The sequence below is a fragment of the Myxocyprinus asiaticus genome, chromosome 45 (assembly GCF_019703515.2).
Source record: "Myxocyprinus asiaticus isolate MX2 ecotype Aquarium Trade chromosome 45, UBuf_Myxa_2, whole genome shotgun sequence".
Lineage (NCBI taxonomy): Eukaryota > Metazoa > Chordata > Actinopteri > Cypriniformes > Catostomidae > Myxocyprinus > Myxocyprinus asiaticus.
Genome location: NC_059388.1, coordinates 2,789,529 through 2,808,575, shown reverse-complemented (window position 1 = coordinate 2,808,575; position 19,047 = coordinate 2,789,529). Strand labels below are relative to the sequence as shown.

At 39.6% G+C, this 19,047-nt stretch overlaps 1 protein-coding gene across 1 annotated transcript in view; it reads right to left on the bottom strand.

Annotated features, from left to right (window-relative positions):
- alg12 (ALG12 alpha-1,6-mannosyltransferase) overlaps positions 1 to 19,047 on the bottom strand; it is a 48,825-nt gene that overhangs the window by 29,251 nt on the left and 527 nt on the right. Inside the window, exon 2 of the mRNA XM_051688744.1 lies at positions 18,354 to 18,486. Coding sequence (XP_051544704.1) covers positions 18,354 to 18,486 — 133 coding nt within the window. The remainder of the gene's footprint in view (positions 1 to 18,353; positions 18,487 to 19,047) is intronic.

Sequence of the window (19,047 nt, the reverse complement as noted above, 5' to 3'; positions counted from 1 at the left end):
TTCATACAAAATCTTTGTTTAAACACTGACCCTTAATACTTACTTAGTTTAATAATTTTAAACCATGACTTGCACTATACATATTAATATTGGCATTATATTCATGATGTTAGCCAGAGGGGAACTGGTCCCCACAGTGAGTCTGGTTTCTCCCAAGGTTATTTTTGTCCATTAACCAACATCTTATGGAGTTTTGTGTTCCTCGCCACAGTCGCCTTCGGCTTGCTCACTGGGGTTATAAATACAATTATTATTTAATTACTTATTTTTAAACACAATTCACAATCGTATTTTATCAAACTACACAATGATGACTAAGACATTATAGATATTACAGTTTTATCTTCTGTTAATGCCTGATCTTCTGTAAAGCTGCTTTGAAACAATGTGTGTTGTGAAAGGCGCTATTCAAATAAAAATTACTTGACTTGACTTGTTATTTAAGCCACACAATTACTCCACAGGGCCGGTCATTAGGACTAGGCCGGTTTAAAGCTATTGTAAACACACCAAAACCAATTACAAAGCAACAAGTCATTTTTGGGTATGGCTGGCTATTGCTGTACCTGGATCCAGGATTAAGCTGAAATTAAAAAAACACTGCTTGGATTGACTCATGGTACCACAAAACGAATGTTTTCATTGTTGATGGTTCTTCTCTACGGTTATCTGATGGATCCCCAAGTGTTGCATACGCAGTGTGCACACTCCATTCTACAATAGAAACAAATTGTTTACCATCAAATTGGTCTGCTCAGGCAGCTGAATTGTATGCACTTTTGAGGGCATGCAAATTAGCTAAAGATGCTACAGTAACTGTGTATACTGATTCACATTATGCTTTTGGGGTTTGTCATGACAATGGTACCATCTGGTGTAATTGGTTATTTTACATCTGCAGGGAAAACTACTGCACATCACCAATTGGTTTCAAGACTTTTGGATGCCATTTTACTTCCAAAATCTATAGCTATTTGCAAATGTCAAGCTCACACTAACTCAGATGATTTTGTTTCCAGAGGAAATGCGATGGCAGACACACTAGCTAAAGTAACCACTCTTTCTCTGTCCTCTCCTATTTTACAGTTTTAAATTCTAGGTACAGTGCAAACCACTGATGATCAGCTCACCCTCAGCCAGTTGAACCTTTTGAGCATTTAATGATGAATTTCATTGAGTTAATGCCTTGTCAAAATTACAAATACTACTTTGATTTGATTGACATGTTTTCAAAATGGATAGAATATTTCCCATGTATATGCACAGATGCTGCATCAGTGGCAAAACATTTGGTGAAAGGTGATTCCAAGATGGGGAATACCTAAAAACTTATCAAGCGACAATGGGACACATTTTGTAATTAAAGTGGTACAGTGCCTCTGAGTCTGTAGGTATTCATTTGAAAACACAAGCCTATCATCCACAGAGTGGAGGTGCAGTCAAGAGAGCTAATCAGACAATTAAAATGAAATTGGTGAAAGGGATGGCTGAAACAGGGCTGACATGGGTGCAAGCACTACCCTTAGTGCTTATGTACATGGGTGCAAGGGCTCACAGACTCACAGGTTGGAGCCCACATGAGGTGTTAATGGGAAGACCAATGCGCATCCTGGCAGGAATGGGAAGGAAGCAGCTGTTGGGAGAATGCGGAGCACTAGATGATGGAATGATAAAAATATATGTCTGAACTGTAACCATGTCGAAAATTCAGCATTCAAAGGTGAAAGCTGCCCTACCGGAACCAGGAAAAAGGACTGATTCATGAGCCTAACATTGGTGATTGTATTCTCACCAAGGACCTGAGGAGAAGATACTGACCACTTCAACTGCAGTACGAGTGGCAGAGAGAGACACTTGGATACACGTGTCACATTGTAAAAAGGTGACAAGGAATAACCAACGCAATTGAGTGTCCAGGTAGAAGTGCTATTACCTGCTCCCTGGTTCACCTAAGTTACTGCTGAAAAGGCTCGTAAAGAGACCACCCCAGCAAAGATATAAACATGGGAACAATCACCCTTGGCTGGGAATGCCTGGAACCTGGAAGGATTGTGAAGAAGAAAAGTTTTCAAGGTTCCAGTTATTTTATGTCTGAAAGACAGATTAGAGTAAGAAGGGAAACAACAAGACCACAGTATGATAAGATGACATTTGTGTGCTATCAAGGTGATTGTGATGAGGGAAATTGTATGCTAGCACGATGTGAGGGTATTGAAGGAGGAAGTACTTTTGTAATGCTGAACAAGAATCACATGACTGTCCGAAGTGCAACTTCATGAAGAATGGTTGTGATTTCTCTAGATGGTGAATATGCATCAGACCTAAAACATTGGTGCTGTATTAAGAAAGATCAGACAGCAGGACTGAGTGCAGGGACAGTGAATTTGGGATGTTTTAGAGTACCAGATTACAATCCAACATGAATGCAGATCTCTGAAGAGTGCAGGAAGTATAAGAATGAGTTAGAAAAAACAAGGGAAAAAAGGTGGACAAGGGAAATTTGATGGTTAGGCTGTCCAAAAAAAGTGTTGAAAGAACTTACCAAACAAATTGTTGGGTGTGTCATTATTTTCCAACAGATTCTGCATCAGGTTGGCCCATGTATGTAATCCCACATTTGTAGGAGAAATACCAGACAATGCCCTTTGCTAACCCAATTAAATGGGTTGCACTTTATTTTACAGTGCATGTACTTTCAGAATACTTACAGTGTACTTACCAAAGAAAGTACTGAGTAATATTAGGTAACTACATGTACTTAATATGGCTTAAGGTTAGGGTTAGTACATAGTTATTACTATAGTAGTTGTAATTATATAGTATGTAAATGTAGAACAGTACTGTAACATAAAGTGCTACCAGTAAATGATCCATCACAGGTAATAGGTACTTCGATGATACCTACCCAAAGCTGTAGGATAGGCAAAGGACACAAGGAATCAGTAGTTAAAGGCTATAACAGATTGATTCCTTTAGAGCAGACTCCATCTACAATAGTACCAGCGAATTTGGCTTTCATATGTGAGAATGAGGCTTTTCAGTATTTAACAGCAAATTGGACATGTCCTTGTTTTCTGGGACACTTACTGCCTCCAGTAAGATTAGTAAAACCGGAACACATGAAAAGTATGACTGCTAGATTGTGTGAGCTGATAGGGACAGAATGTTGCACGTTCATTTCAGATGCAAGCTCAGAAGTAGAAGATTTGACGAAAGTGCTGCACCATGAAGTTACTCAGATACACAAGGTTGGATGGACCATGGGATTCTTGGTTTATTAGTATTTTTAGTTCAGTAGGTGGTGGTTTGAAACATATTTTGAGCATTTTAGGTGCAATTGCATTTGCTATTTGGTTGATTTTTGTTCTGATCAAGATAATCATGTGTTGTTGCATAGAGGGAATGAAAGAAGCATGTAGAGGTGATCGAGGGAGAAAGTGGTTGTGAGAGAACCACTCTACATGTGTGAGGCTAGTAAAGAGATGGAATTGCAAAAAATTAGGGGAATACAAATTAATTATAGAAATTATTGATTTCATGGGTACTTCACCATTTCAACGTTGAGTGTTTGGAATAATTTGTACTAATCATGTTTCCATATTCCCATATATAACCATATGATAAATTAGTAGTTTTGAATGAGTAGTTTGAATACTGAAATATTATAACCACATAACCAATTTCTGATTTTACTGATTGTGATTTCATTGATTGAATATTTTTTTCTCTTACAGGTTCCAAAATGAATTTTCATATACTGTGTGTTGAATAATATAATCAAAAAGAGGGAACTGTGAGAGAAATTCATTTATTGATTATGTTTCAACTACATTTATTGCATTTATGTATTAATGTTTGAATACTAATAATCTGATATATTAGAAAGACATGTAAACAGTATGTTTTATGTAAGAGGTATCAATTGGACATAGATTTTAGTTGTTCATTTTGTAATGGTGAAAATGAAACTATTTTGAAAATATCAATTTCCTTTTGGCATGAAATGTCTCAGTTTCTAAGTTGTACTTTATTGTTTAATACGATATATCAAAAAGAAAAATCTAGATTATTGATTTGTTTGTGTTACTTTGAAAAAATTCTATACATCAGACTAAGTGAATTGATTTAAACCCAATTTTTCACATTTTCAAACAGCCCTTATTTATTTTGAGTCTATAAAATATTCTATAAACAAGAAAGACAGGAAAACTGTCACAAGATCCTGAATCAAGAGAAAGCAGAATATCATGGGTGACTTTGAGTAAAGCGGATTCAGTGCTGTGTAATGCTCTAAAACCTGATTATAATTTATCATTGATGTTAAAAGTATTTAAGTACATAATAAGCTGGGGGGAAAAAAGTACCTTTTCAAGAATCTTTGAAATGAAGGGCAGCTTTGATATAGGCCTATAATGGCCATGCACAGTGGGGTCAAGATGAGTTTTTTCAGCAAGGGCTGAACTATGGCATGCATGAAACTGACTGGTAACACTCCATTAACTAACAAACTGTTAACTATTGCAGTAACTACAGAACTAACAGTCTCATAAACATCCTTCAGAAGGCGTCGAGGTAAGACATCCAACTGACAGGCAGAGTGTTTCAGATGGAAAATTATTTCAGAGAGTAGGGATGAAGACACAGCTTGAAATTTCATTAGGCGACTAGGTGGAGGCAGTGTTATGGGACAACACACACATTATACAGCGAGCAGTGTTCTGCACTGTTATGGGACAGCATATGGCATGCAGTGTTCTGCACACACATTCCCTGTACGGGCCACCTGTGTCCTTGAATTGGGCAAGCCTGGGCCGACAAAAGGGAGGCTGGAACTGATACAAACTTGTAGCCTTTGTGTTGTGGCCCCAGAATGTCCTTCAATGAATAAATGTCATTCTTCTTATGCTTCTATCTCGTAAAGTACAAAGCAACTGTTTGTACTGATTCTGCTATTATGTTTATCACATATTTCTGCTATGCTGTCATCTGTAATTTCTAGAATGTACGCATGACATGCGTACACCCATTTAAACATGCATGAATAAGGAGGTATACAGTGCGGATCGGCTTAACCAGGCCCACCAGCAGCTGATCAAGCTAATTAACAAGCAAGGATTTAAGCAGCTCTGCCCAAGAGGCAGTGGAGCAGTGATTCCAGATAGAAACTAACCTCTCCTCAATACAAAGCGATTAAAACCTGGAAAAGCCAGCCGCAACCAAGAGACAATTTTACTCAGCACTACCACAGCGACCTTCCCTATCACCGATACCAACTCACACCAATTCATATTTGAAGCACTGTGGTTAATAAAAGGGGCCCCATGGGGGTAATTTTGTTGAACTTAATCTACTTCTGTCTCCGTGCCTCATTCATTGTGCCACACTTTCAAAAAAAAGTTCAATGGAATCCCTTTTTTTTTTTTTTTGGACATGTAGGCTACCATGGTAACCATTCAGAACCATGGTATTACTATCCTGATACCATCATTGTACCATGGTTCTGCCACATTACTGCTGTAAGGTCCTAAATAATGACAGAATCTAGTAAAATACATTTTAAATTTAAATTTTTAAATCTTACTATTCCTTTAAATTTCATGTTGTTTCTCACCAAAACCTATTTAATGTCTTCAGATGACTTGGAATATGATGCAGGATTTGCATTGGGCTACCTTTATGAAACTTTTGGGGTGTTTTTTTTAAGCTTTAAAGTGAGGATCTATCCATCACCATTGTATTGAAAGGGCCAGTGATATTCACGAAAACATCTCCTTTTGTGTTCCATATAAAAAATACTCATACAGAGTATGGAATGACATGAGGGTGAGTAAATTAGAACAGAATTATAATTTTTTACTCACCTTTATGTCATCTCAAACTCGTGTGACTTACTTTCTTCCGCAGAACACAAATTAAGATATTTTGATGGAAATATGATGTGAATATATCCATACAATGCAAGTGAATGGGGACTAAACTTTCAAGCTCCAAAAAGGGCAAAAAGGCAACATAAAGGTAATCCATAAGGCTCCACTGGTTTAATTCATGTATTCTGAAGGGACCAAATTGGTTTAGGGTGAGAACAGACCAAAATGTAACTTCTATTCCACTGTACATCTTACCATTGCAGTCTCTAAGCACACCATGGTTTCAAGCTCAATGGAGTCTTTGCACAGTCACTTCCACATTTTGCCTCAGGGGGCGCACTTACATCCTACGAAGCACAGAAAACTATTTCTTCCTATGCTGATAACTGCTGTCAATATGACTTTGGGGAAATTGATCTTTACACGCATTATTAACAGAAGTTTCTGAGGATGACACTGAATAATATCTATCATACATTGAGACACATCGCTGTTTCTTCATCCAGTAAAATTTTAAGTTATGTCAACAACAATGAGGGTGAATTTTCACAAGCCATAGCTGACCAGCACTGGCTTAGCAAGGTCCTCGTTTCTGACTCTATAGACCATTTCAAGGACGTAAACAATAACAAAGGATTCAGAACGCTACTGTGCATGTCTGACCCTGAAGCATTTCTGGTAGAAGCATTTTTATAAACCAGAACTGTCAAATTAAAATTACTAGCGTATACTTTTATAGTCTAGCTAAAACAGAAAAAACGAGATGTGTGAAAAAAATAAACAATGATGTGTCATTATCAGATCTTATAAACAAATTTTCTCAAAGAACATCAAAGAGTTACCTGAAGTGACTTTTCCAGACGTGTTGTTGATATTGAGAGCATCTACACGAGAGAGGCGATAAAAGTGTATCATAGTTTAGATGTTCACAATTATTTCCTCAGTGGCAAGTTCGGGAATATTGGATCGTTCCTGTTATAATCAATAAAGCTGTTAACTCTGCAAGCATGTGACTTGCAGACAAGAAAAGGGTTTTCTTTTTAATAGTAAAAAAAAAACAAAAAAACTTTCTTTCTTCTGCGGTAGCTTCTATCCTACTCCAGCAACTCTGAGAACTTGGCAGTGTGACACTGCAGATATTGTTGATTTTTGTATGACAAATTGCTTGTTAGGTTTCTCATTTGTAAGTCACTTTGGATAAAAGCAATAGCAATATAGCAATATAGCTGCAAGCAGCTATGACGGGCCCAAGCACCATGGGTCCATTCCTTTCGGAAAACAATGCAAGGTCAACACATGCGTTTGGCATTTGACTATTTTAAACAATGCGTGAACATTTGCCCAGCCCTAATGGCCAACGACTCTGATATGTGTGTGCAAAATTTCATGAAATTTTAAGTATGCCTCAAAAGCAACCAAATAAAGGAAGGAATGATAACAATTAATGCGTTGCCATGGCAACACTATTTAAAATATCAAATATCCCTTGACAATTTTTTATCAGCAGTGTCTTGACATTATTTTAAAGAATTTCGAAGCAATTTATGTAAAATTAAGAGGGTTATTTCAAAGTCTGTTAAAAGTGTCATATTTCCTGCTGCCAGTTGGCGGCGCTATGACCGTGACCCATAATAGCCGATTCCATGTGATCAGCCCCATTACCAAACATACAGCTGAATTTTTATCAAAATCACACAATGCACACAGAAGATATAAGGCACTTCCTGTTTCCCATTTTCCATCATAAACGTATTGCTTCGCCATGGCGACACCATGAAAATCCGTTCGCAATTTAGCATCTACGTCTTGGCATGATATTGCTCAAATTTTGTGCCAGTCACATGAATCCGCTAGAAGTAGTATTTAAAAGTTCAGAGCCTGCGATTTTCAGAAAATCCAAAATGGCAGACTTCCTGTTGGGCAGAGTTAATGACTGAGTATGAAAGTTGTTCGGCTTGATGAGAACTATATATGTACCAATTTTGGTAACTTCAGGTGAAAATGGGGGTGCTACAGAGCTCCCCATACATGTCCATTTTCAAAGTGCCCCCCCAACACACTTTCAGTGCTTGGGCCCCAAATATGACTGTAAATGCAAATGACTTGTGCAGCTTCAATCATTATAATGGGGGCGATCTATAGTCACTTTTAGAGCCCGTAAAGAAATACACTGACTTAATTAGCCAGCTAAACTCTACCTATCAAACTTAATATTAGTTGGCAAAACTGTCGTTCACCTAACAGAGATAAAATGTGTGCTACAGTTGTTAGTATTGCACGTATCTATCCAGGCATCTCACTTCACTGCAGCGGTTCATGCTTCCATTTGTGGTTGCATTTTCAGAAATCTAAACACTTTAATTTCCGTTAGTTCCAGGCATCTAGGGAGCATCCAGCTGCCAAACAACACGGTCCACATTTTAATAATGACATTCTATTACAAACGTATTAATGTTTTTAACGTTACTTCAAAGTCACTATGAGCGAAGCGCCTCCCGCTCTTGTTTTGAATGAGTTTCAAACAACTAGCTGGAAACCGGAAACAGACGAATAGCCCTTGAATTGGTCTATATACTTATACATGTAATTTAATGATTCATCTTGCTAGATAAAGTATACCACTGTGATAAGTTCACAATTACAGTACGATACTCCAGCTTCACATCAAGTTAGCAAGTGAATGATGACTATGTTTCCTAACACAGTTACTTTAATCATATCATCTGTCTGAAAGTGGCAAATATTACACAACAGGACAGCAATGCTTAGGCATTTTGCAAGCTTCAAATCATATGTATTTACACTTATTGGAGCTCATTGCTGAAATTATTTGTATACTTTTACAAAATAATTTAACATTTATTGTGATCAATCATTTTATTTATGAAAGAAGAGTAGTTTGCAGTGACTCTCGACACTTTTACTATGGCTGAATACGATACCCCGAGCGTGTTATCTGCCCCGAGATTGTACCGGAAATACGTTGGCTAGGTGCCATGCATGGATTCAATTACACTTCCATGCTCTTGACGCATGCGCAGAGCGCTAGGAATTGTAATCAAACTTGAAATCATGATCGCCAAGGAGACTGTTGATGTCAAGATTTATAGTGAAAAGTATTGCATTTCGGTCTGTTCTCACCCAAAACTGATTGGATCGCTTCAGTCGTATGGATTACTTCCATGCTGCCTTTATGACCTTTCTGGATCTTGAAAATTTGGCCCAATTTATTTGCATTGTATGGACATATTTACATTATATCTCCATCAAAACATCTTCATTTGTGTTCCACGGAAGAACCGAAGTCATACAAGTTTGTGACGGCATAAGAGAGAATTCTCATTTCTCATTTTAGGTGAACTACAGCTCACACTCGACGAGTCACCGTTCTTTATGTCTCCCTCTCGATTCGTCACAATTCTTTGCGTCTCCTTCTCGATGCATCACCGTTCTTTACATCTCTCTGTTGATGCGTCACAGTTAGTTGCATCTCCCTCTCGATGTGTCACAGTTTTATATTCAGCCATTGGTGGATTCTTTGTGTCTCCCTCTCGATCCCTCACCATTCTTTGCGTCTCCCGATGAGTCACAGTTAGTTGCATCTTTCACAATGCTTCACCGTTCTTTGAATCTCCCTCTCCATGCATCACCGTTCTTTGCGTCTCCCTCTCAATGCCTCACCGTTCTTTATGTCTCCCTCTCAATGCGCCACAGTCAGTTGCATCTCCCTCTCAATGCTTCACTGGTCTTTGCATCTCCCTCTTGATTAAATCTCGATTCGATTTTCCTACATTTAAAAGGTATTTTTCAAAAAAGTAACTCCAACATGATTCAATTAACATGTTTCTTATTAGAATGCAAGGCAACCTGGTTAGAAAAATCTACGTTTTTTTCATTATAGAAAACAAAGGTGTGTAACAGAAATGCACAAAAAAAGTGCAACACACAGAAAGTTGTCAACAGCGTAAAAGTAAAATTAAAATCTAATTTATTTAAAATAACACTGATGTTCAGAAATAATAGTATAAAATAAGAAAACTACAAAATACCTCAAAGTCAATTTAGGTATTATTTTTTATCTAAATCAAGTCCATCTAGTTGTCTAGAAATCAATGTCTAGAAACAGTCATGTTTATCTAGAAAGTGTTTTTAGTATTTCAATCAATTTGTATGTATAACCATAAACAGTTGCAGATATGGCCCAGATATCAGAAGAATTTCTGTGAAGCTGAAAATGCAAGAAGCAAAAAGCTCTGTTTAAAATAATGACGTCAGTCAGTGATGTGAGCACGTGGCGCCCTCTAGCGGTACAAGCTGAGCAGAGCAGCAAAATAATATATATCGCTGTTTGTCAAAATGATCATTTCACTTCCTAAATGTTGGCTAAAAATACAGTACATTTGAAACATGTCACAGAACAAAGCAATAATTAGCAATCTATCTGAATCATCATGGTAAAAGGAGATGTGGATGATTCTCCCGTTTATAGTCTATCCATTATATGATTTGATATGAAGGGCCCATAACTGCCACATATGTTCTAAAACTTTATTATAAACACATACATTTTTGTTGACATCTCAGAAAATGTAGCTTAGTGCTTCATGACTTACAAAAAACATAGTTATTGTTTGATTAAGCCGGTGTAAACATGCATGATGGACAAAGTCTACGTACAATCACACTGTACAATCGTACTGGAAATATTACTGGCTTTTACATTGGTCTCCGTGTTGTTAACCTATGTTACGTTGGAGAACCCAGCCATGCATATTTCCACACGTTCAGCTTATCAGATTGAGGGCAGCATCAAGCCAAGTGCTGTGAACATTTGTTTTTTTCTTTTACATTCAGCCATTGGTGGATTGACAGTGTATCTAAAGTTGAAGTCAGAAGTTCACATACACCTTAGCCAAATACATTTAAACTGAGGTTTAATCGTAGAAAGCATTCCCTGTCTTAAGCAAGTTAGGATCACTACTTTATTTTAAGAACGTGAAATGTCAGAATAATAGTAGAGAGAATGATTTATTTCAGCTTTTATTTCTTTCATCACATTCCCAGAGGGTCAGAAGTTTGCATACACTTTGTTAATATTTGGTAGCACTGCCTTTAAATTGTTTTTAAAACAGTTTGGGTAGCCTTCCACAAGCTTCTCACAATAAGTTGCTGGAATTTTGGCCCATTCCTCCAGACAGAACTGGTGTAACTGAGTCAGGTTTGTAGGCCTCCTTGCTTGCACATGCTTTTTCAGTTCTGCCCACAAATTTTCTATCAGATTGAGGTCAGGGCTTTGTGATGGACACTCCAATACCTTGACTTTGTTGTCCTTAAGCCATTTTGCCACAACTTTGGAGGTATGCTTGGGGTCAATGTCCATTTGGAAGACTCATTTGCGACAGAGCTTTAACTTCCTAGCTGATGTCTTGAGATGTTGTTTCAATATATCCACATAATTTTCCATCCTCATGATGCCATCTATTTTGTGAAGTGGACCAGTCTCTCCTGCAGCAAAGCACCCCCACAACATGATGCTGCCACCCCCATGCTTCACAGTTGGGATGATGTGCTTCAGCTTGCAAGCCTCACCCTTTTTCCTCCAAACATAACGATGGTCATTATGGCCAAAAAGTTCAATTTTTGACATTTCTCAAAAAGAAATGTCTTTTTAGATCTTTGACCCCATGTGCACTTGCAAACTGTAGTGTGGCTTTTTAAAGGCGGTTTTGGAGCAGTGGCATCTTCCTTGCTGAGCAGCCTTTCAGGTTATGTCGATATAAGACTTGTTTTCCTGTGGATATAGATACTTGTCTACCCCTTTTCTCCAGCATCTTCACAAGGTCGTTTGCTGTTCTTCTGGGATTGATTTGCAATTTTCGCACCAAACTATGTTCATCTCTTGGAGACAGAATGCGTCTCTTTCCTGAGCAGTATGATGGCTGCGTGGTCCCATGGTGTTTATACTTGCGTATTATTGTTTGTACAGATGAATGTGGTACCTTCAGGCATTTGGAAATTGCTCCCAAGGATGAACCACACTTGTGGAGGTCCACAATTTCTTTTCTGAGATCTTGGCTGATTTCTTTTGATTTTCACATGATGTCAAGCAAAGAGGCACTGAGTTTGAAGGTAGGCCTTAAAATACATCCACAGGTACACCTCCAATTCAGTACACCTCCTATCAGAAGCTAGTTGCCTAAAGGCTTGACATAATTTGCTGCTTAAAGCACAGTTAACTTGGTGTATGTAAACTTCTGACCCACTGGAATTGTGATATAGTCAATTAAAAGGGAAACAATCTGTCTGTAAACAATTGTTGGAAAAATTACTCATGTCATGCACAAAGTAGATGTCCTAAACAACTTGCCAAAACAATAGTTTGCTAATATGAAATCAGTGGAGTGGTTAAAAAATGAGTTTTAATGACTTCAGCCTAAGTGTATGTAAACTTCTGACTTCAACTGTAACTACAGCATCTGCTAATATTTTATGCAAAACCTTGATTCCACAATTAAAAAAAAAAAGTGTCAAGAACGTAAATTAGAATTTATAGAAAAAAGCCCAGCTCTACATCACCGTTCTTTGCGTCTCCCTCTCGATGCGTCACCGTTCTTTGCGTCTCCCTCTCGATGAGTCACCGTTCTTTGCGTCTCCCTCTCGATGAGTCACCGTTCTTTGCGTCTCCCTCTCGATGCGTCACCGTTCTTTGCGTCTCCCTCTCGATGCGTCACCGTTCTTTGCGTCTCCCTCTCGATGCGTCACCGTTCTTTGCGTCTCCCTCTCGATGCGTCTCAACTTCAGGAGCTTGACAGTGGGGTTTTTTGCAGTGCAGTCATTTGTGTACAGTGAGAAGAGCAGTGGAAAGAGAACGCATTCCTGAGGAGCACCAGTTCTAATAGTGAGGGTCCTGGATGTGAGTTTTCCCAGTCTCACTAGCTGCTGCCTATCTGTCAGAAAGCTGGTGATCCATTGACAGATTGGGCTGGGCACAGAGAGCTGGGTCAGTTTGGTTGAGAGAAGATCAGGCATGATGGTGTTGAAGGCTGAACTGTCCACAAATAGGATCATTGCATAAGTCCCACGTCTGTCAAGGTGTTGCAGGATATAATGCAGTCCCATATTGAGAGCATCATCCACAGACCTGTTTGTTCGGTAAGCAAACTGAAGGGGGTCCAGTGATGTCCTTCAGGTAGGCCAAAACCAGTCTCTCAAACGACTTCATGACCACAGAAGTGAGAGTGACAAGTCTGTAGTCATTAAGTTTTTTTGGGGGACTGGAATGATGGTGGAGCATTTGAAGCAGCAGAGAACTTCACACTGCTCCAGTGATCTATTGAAGATCTGTGTGAAGATGTGGGCCAGTTGGTCAGCGCAGACTTTCAGACAGGCAGGTGAAACACCGTCTGGGCCTGAAGCTTTCCAAGTCTTTTGTTTCCAAAAGCCCTGGCACACATCCTCCTCACAGATCATGAGTGCAGATTGAGTAGCAGGAGGGGGTTGCCAGGAGGTGTTGGTGTGTGTGTGAAGTGAAGATCAGAGCGGGGGAGGGGTGTGAGACTGGGCTTTTCAAAGCTGCATAAAAAACATTCAGTTTATCAGCCATTAGTTGACTCTCTACAGAGCGAGGGGAAGGTGTCTTGTACTTGGTGATGCTTTTAGGCCTTTCCACACAGATGCAGGATCATTGGCTGAATACTGTTTTCTCGGCTTGTCAGAGTAGCTTCTTTTAGCCACTCTGATTTCCTTAGTAAGTGTGTTCTTGGCCTGGTTGTACAATGTTTTATCCCACTTCTGTAAGCATCCTCTTTGGCATGACGAAGCTGTCTGAGTTTTCCTGTAAACCATGGTTTATTGTTATTGAATGATAAATGTCCTAGTAGGGATGCACATTTCCTCACAAAAAACGATATATGATGTTACAGTATCTGTGAGCTCGTCCAGGTCTGTGGCTGCAGCCTCAAAAACACTCCAATCAGTGCAGACTTGTAGTTACAGCTCTGCTTCATTGGTCCATAACGTTACAGTCTTTATTACAGGCTTAGCTGATTTTAGTTTCTGCTTGTAGTTCGGATGAACCAGACAATGATCAGAGAGTCCTAAAGCTGCATGTGGGACAGAGCGATATGCATCCTTTACAGTGGTGCAGCAGTGGTTCAATATATTTCTTTCTCTGGTGGGGCATGTGATGTGTTATTTGTATTTTGGCAGTTCATGGGTGAGGTTAGCTTTATTAAAATCTCCCAGAATGATAATAAGTATCCAGGTGTTGTTGCTCCGTGTCTGTGATGTGATCAGCCAGCTGTTGCAACGCTGTGTTCACGCATGCTTTTGGCGGGATATAAATACTCACCAGAATAAATGAGGGAAACTCCCGCAGTGAGTAGAAAGGCTTAAAGTTGATGAAAAGCGCTTCCAAATTAGAACAGCACATCTTCTTTAACGTTGTTACATTTGTACACCAACTTTCATTGATGTAAAAGCATGTTCCACCGCCTCTCGTTTTCCCCGTTAACTCTGCCATGCGATCCGCTCTGAACAGCTGAAAGCCCGGCAGATGTAACACGCTGTCCGGAATAGCTTCACTCAGCCAGGTGTCTGTGAAGCAGAAGGCAGCAGAGTTTGAAAAGTCCTTGTTTGTATGGGTGAGGAGATGCTGTTCATCTGTTTTGTTAGGGAGAGAGTGGAGATTCAATACTCGGCAGTGCTGTTCGAAATCCGTGCTGACGGAGCTTGACCAGCACGCCAGCTCGCTTCCCTCGCTTGCGTCTCATGGCACGCTGGAACAACAAATCTGCACCTCCAACTACAAAGTCCAGCAAAATGTCCAAATGATCCAAAACCCAGAAAAGATTGTCTGGTATGTGCTGCCAAATGTTCAGCAGTTTGTCCCTGGTAAAACTAATTGGAAAAGAATTACTAAACACAGGATAAACAAACAAAAACAACAAGAATTGGAGAGCTCCACATGAGGCTGCCATCTGCAGCGCCATCTTGAATTGAAAAAAGTAATAAACATATGACATATCTTACAAGACCAACTTGGCACAGATGACATACATGACCAGTAGACCTATGTATTAGTACAAATAACAATAGAACTCTTCACAGAAAAAAAAACAAAAAACAATCAATAAATACAGAACATTTACAATTAGGGGTCATTTACAGTGAGCTACACATATGGGAAAGTGGTACCCACATCTTACTCTCTGTAGTACTGTTGTGCAACATCTGCAAATACTGCAGTGATGCAGGCTTTACATTGTGAGGTTGCAGTAAGTTGTCTTGTGCAAAAGACAGGCAGAATACATATGGATTGTAGAGGCAAGAGAAGTGCATATATATGTATTAAGTAGTAGCGCATAGGACAGTATACATATGTGCATTTTGAAATATTATGAAACTGATATACACTATATTGCCAAAAGTATTCGCTCATCTGCCTTTACACGCATATGAACTTAAGTGACATCCCATTCTTAATCCATAGGGTTTAATATGACGTCGGCCCACCCTTTGCAGCTATAACAGCTTCAACTCTTCTGGGAAGGCTTTCCACAAGGTTTAGGAGTGTGTTTATGGGAATTTTTGACCATTCTTCCAGAAGCGCATTTGTGAGGTCAGACACTGATGTTGGACGAGAAGGCCTGGCTCCCAGTCTTCGCTCTAATTCATCCCAAAGGTGCTCTATCAGGTTGAGGTCAGGACTCTGTGCAGGCCAGTCAAGTTCTTCCACACCAAACTCGCTCATCCATGTCTTTATGGACCTTGCTTTGTGCACTGGTGCGCAGTCATGTTGGAACAGGAAGGGGCCATCCCCAAACTGTTCCCACAAAGTTGGGAGCATGGAATTGTCCAAAATCTCTTGGTATGCTGAAGCATTCAGAGTTCCTTTCACTGGAACTAAGGGGCCAAGCCCAGCTCCTGAAAAACAACCCCACACCATAATCCCCCCTCCACCAAACTTCACAGTTGGCACAATGCAGTCAGACAAGTACCGTTCTCCTGGCAACCACCAAACCCAGACTCGTCCATCAGATTGCCAGATGGAGAAGCGTGATTCGTCACTCCAGAGAACGCGTCTCCACTGCTCTAGAGTCCAGTGGCGGCAGCTTTACACCACTGCATCCGACGCTTTGCATTGCACTTGGTGATGTATGGCTTGGATGCAGCTGCTCGGCCATGGAAACCCATTCCATGAAGCTCTCTACGCACTCTTCTTGAGCTAATCTGAAGGCCACATGAACTTTGGAGGTCTGTAGCGATTGACTCTGCAGAAAGTTGGCGACCTCTGCGCACTATGCGCCTCAGCATCCGCTGACCCCGCTCTGTCATTTTACGTGGCCTACCACTTCGTGGCTGAGTTGCTGTCATTCCCAATCGCTTCCACTTTGTTATAATACCACTGACAGTTGACTGTGGAATATTTAGTAGCGAGGAAATTTCACGACTGGACTTGTTGCACAGGTGGCATCCTATCACATTACCACGCTGGAATTCACTGAGCTCCTGAGAGCGGCCCATTCTTTCACAAATGTTTGTGGAAGCAGTCTGCATGCCTAGGTGCTTCATTTTATACACCTGTGGCTATGGAAGTGATTGGAACACCTGAATTCAATTATTTGGATGGGTGAGCGAATACATTTGGCAATATAGTGTATATTATATATATATATATATATATATATATACACACACATACACACACACTGTATATACACCGATCAGCCACAACATTAAAATCACCAGCCTAATATTGTGTAGGTCCCCCCCGTACTGCCAAAACAGCGCCAACCCGCATCTCAGAATAGCATTCTGAGATGATATTCTTCTCACCACAATTGTACAAAGCGGTTATCTGAGTTACTGTAGACTTTGTCAGTTCAAACCAGTCTGGCCATTCTCTGTTGACCTCTCTCATCAACAAGGCATTTCCGTCCACAGAATTGCCGCTCACTGGATGTTTTTTGTTTCTGGCACCATTCTGAGTAAATTCTAGAGACTGTTGTGTGTGAAAATCCCAGGAGATCATCCATGTGATTATCTAATCATCCAATCGTATGGCAGCAGTGCAGTGCATAAAATCATGCAGATACAGCTCATGAGTTAATGTTCACATCAACCATCAGAATGGAGAAAAAATGTGATCTCAGTGATTTGGACCATGGCATGATTGTTGGTGCCAGATGGGCTGGTTTGAGTATTTCTGTAACTGCTGATCTCCTGGGATTTTCACACACAACAGTCTCTAGAATTCCCTCCGAATGGTGCCAAATACAAAAAACATCCAGTGAGCGGCAGTTCTGTGGACGGAAATGCCTTGTTGATGAGAGAGGACAACAGAGAATTGCCAGACTGGTTTGAGCTGACAAAGTCTATGGTAACTCAGATAACCGCTCTGTACAATTGTGGTGAGAAGGATATCATCTCAGAATGCTATGTTTTGGCAGCACGAGGGGGACCTACACAATATTAGGCAGGTGATTTTAATGTTGTGGCTGATCGGTGTATATATCCAAATGTTTATTGTTTATATATTAACGGTGACAGATCACGAGGGAGATGCTTATGACTGTGACCGCACGAGTGACAGGTGGTGACAGGTCGAGTGAGAGCTGCCTGTGGCGGTGGCAGGTCAAAGATTGGCAAAGATTTTACCCCCTCTCCTACTTATTTAAAGAGGCCCTATTATGCTTTTTGGGATTTTACCTTTCCTTTAGTGTGTAATATAGCTGTTTGTGCATGTAAAAGGTCTGCAAAGTTACAAAGCACAAAGTCCACGCAAAAAGAAGTTACTCTCTCCCACAGAAAACATTCCTCCTGAACTGCCTGAAACCCCTGGTTTGCAGTCCAGCCATTACTTCCATGTCTTAGCTATGTCACTATGTAACACATTTGCATAATGCCTGTCTAAGGGCTACTTTGATTATGGTAAGGGGCTTTACATTTCCAAAAGCTCTAAGCGGTTGACCAATCACAACAGACTGGGCCAGCTGACCAATCAGAGCAGACTGTGCTTTTCGGAAAGGGGGGCTTTAAAGAGACAAGAGCGTTTCAGACAGAGGGTGGAAAGAGATTGTGCAGCAATGTACAGTATGAGAAAAACAATGTGTTTTTTGAACATTAAAGCATGTAAACCTATTCTAGTATATAAGAATTATTTATCCAAAATTTCTCTCTTTAAGGGCTTAGTCTGAAGAAGCACATGAAACTTCATACAGTCTGGACAGAAGGTGGCACTATAACAGTAAAATTATGAAAATACCTGTACCGTAGTAGGATAATGATGAATGTGCATGAATTTGTGTTAAGAAATATCAGTAAAAAAAGTCAACAGTTCTTCTTTTAGAAAACAAATAATATTGTGAGCTTGTGTGTTAAAAGAGTTATTGTTCTTGGACTTCAATAATTGCTTCTTGAAGTTATATTTCATGAAAAAAGTATTCTGATTTAATATAAAACTACTAGTCAAGTATTGAGACATACCAAGGATCTGAGTGTAAAACTTTGGTGCTTGAAGGAAGGTGAGAACACAATTCACTGGTGCACTGAGCGCTGAAATGAACAGTGGTCCAAGAAAAGTGCGGGGAACCACACCAGGAAACTCATGATGATCATACTGGAGAAACAGGAAGAAAAATGATTAAACTAAGACTTACTGTTCCAGTTCTGGATAACACAAGTACTATGGTATTACCATGTTTTTTGGTAATTTACTATGATACTATCATGTTATACTATCACGTTTTGGTCGACATGGTACTTCGGTTGTACGACCATGTGTATTCATTTATTCACCTTTTGACGTGCAATACCATGGTATTCTTGAAAGAACCTTAGAGTTCCATGTAAATACCATGATATAAGAAAATGCCAATTATTCAGTACCATTTAAATTAAAGTCCCATGGTAATGCTTTTATTAAACTGTCCAAAATCCATCTAAACTCATTTAGTAAAAGATCATTTTTACAAACTGCAATTCAAGTGTATCAAAGAGAACAAATATGCATTGTGTATACAGCTCTAAACATTGAGACCACTCCAAATGATCAGTTTCTCTGGATTTAATATTTATAGGTATGTGTTTGAGATGTTTTATTCTATAAACTACTGACAACATTTCTCGCAAATTCCAAATAAAAATACTGTCATTTAGAGTATTTATTTGCAGAAAATAA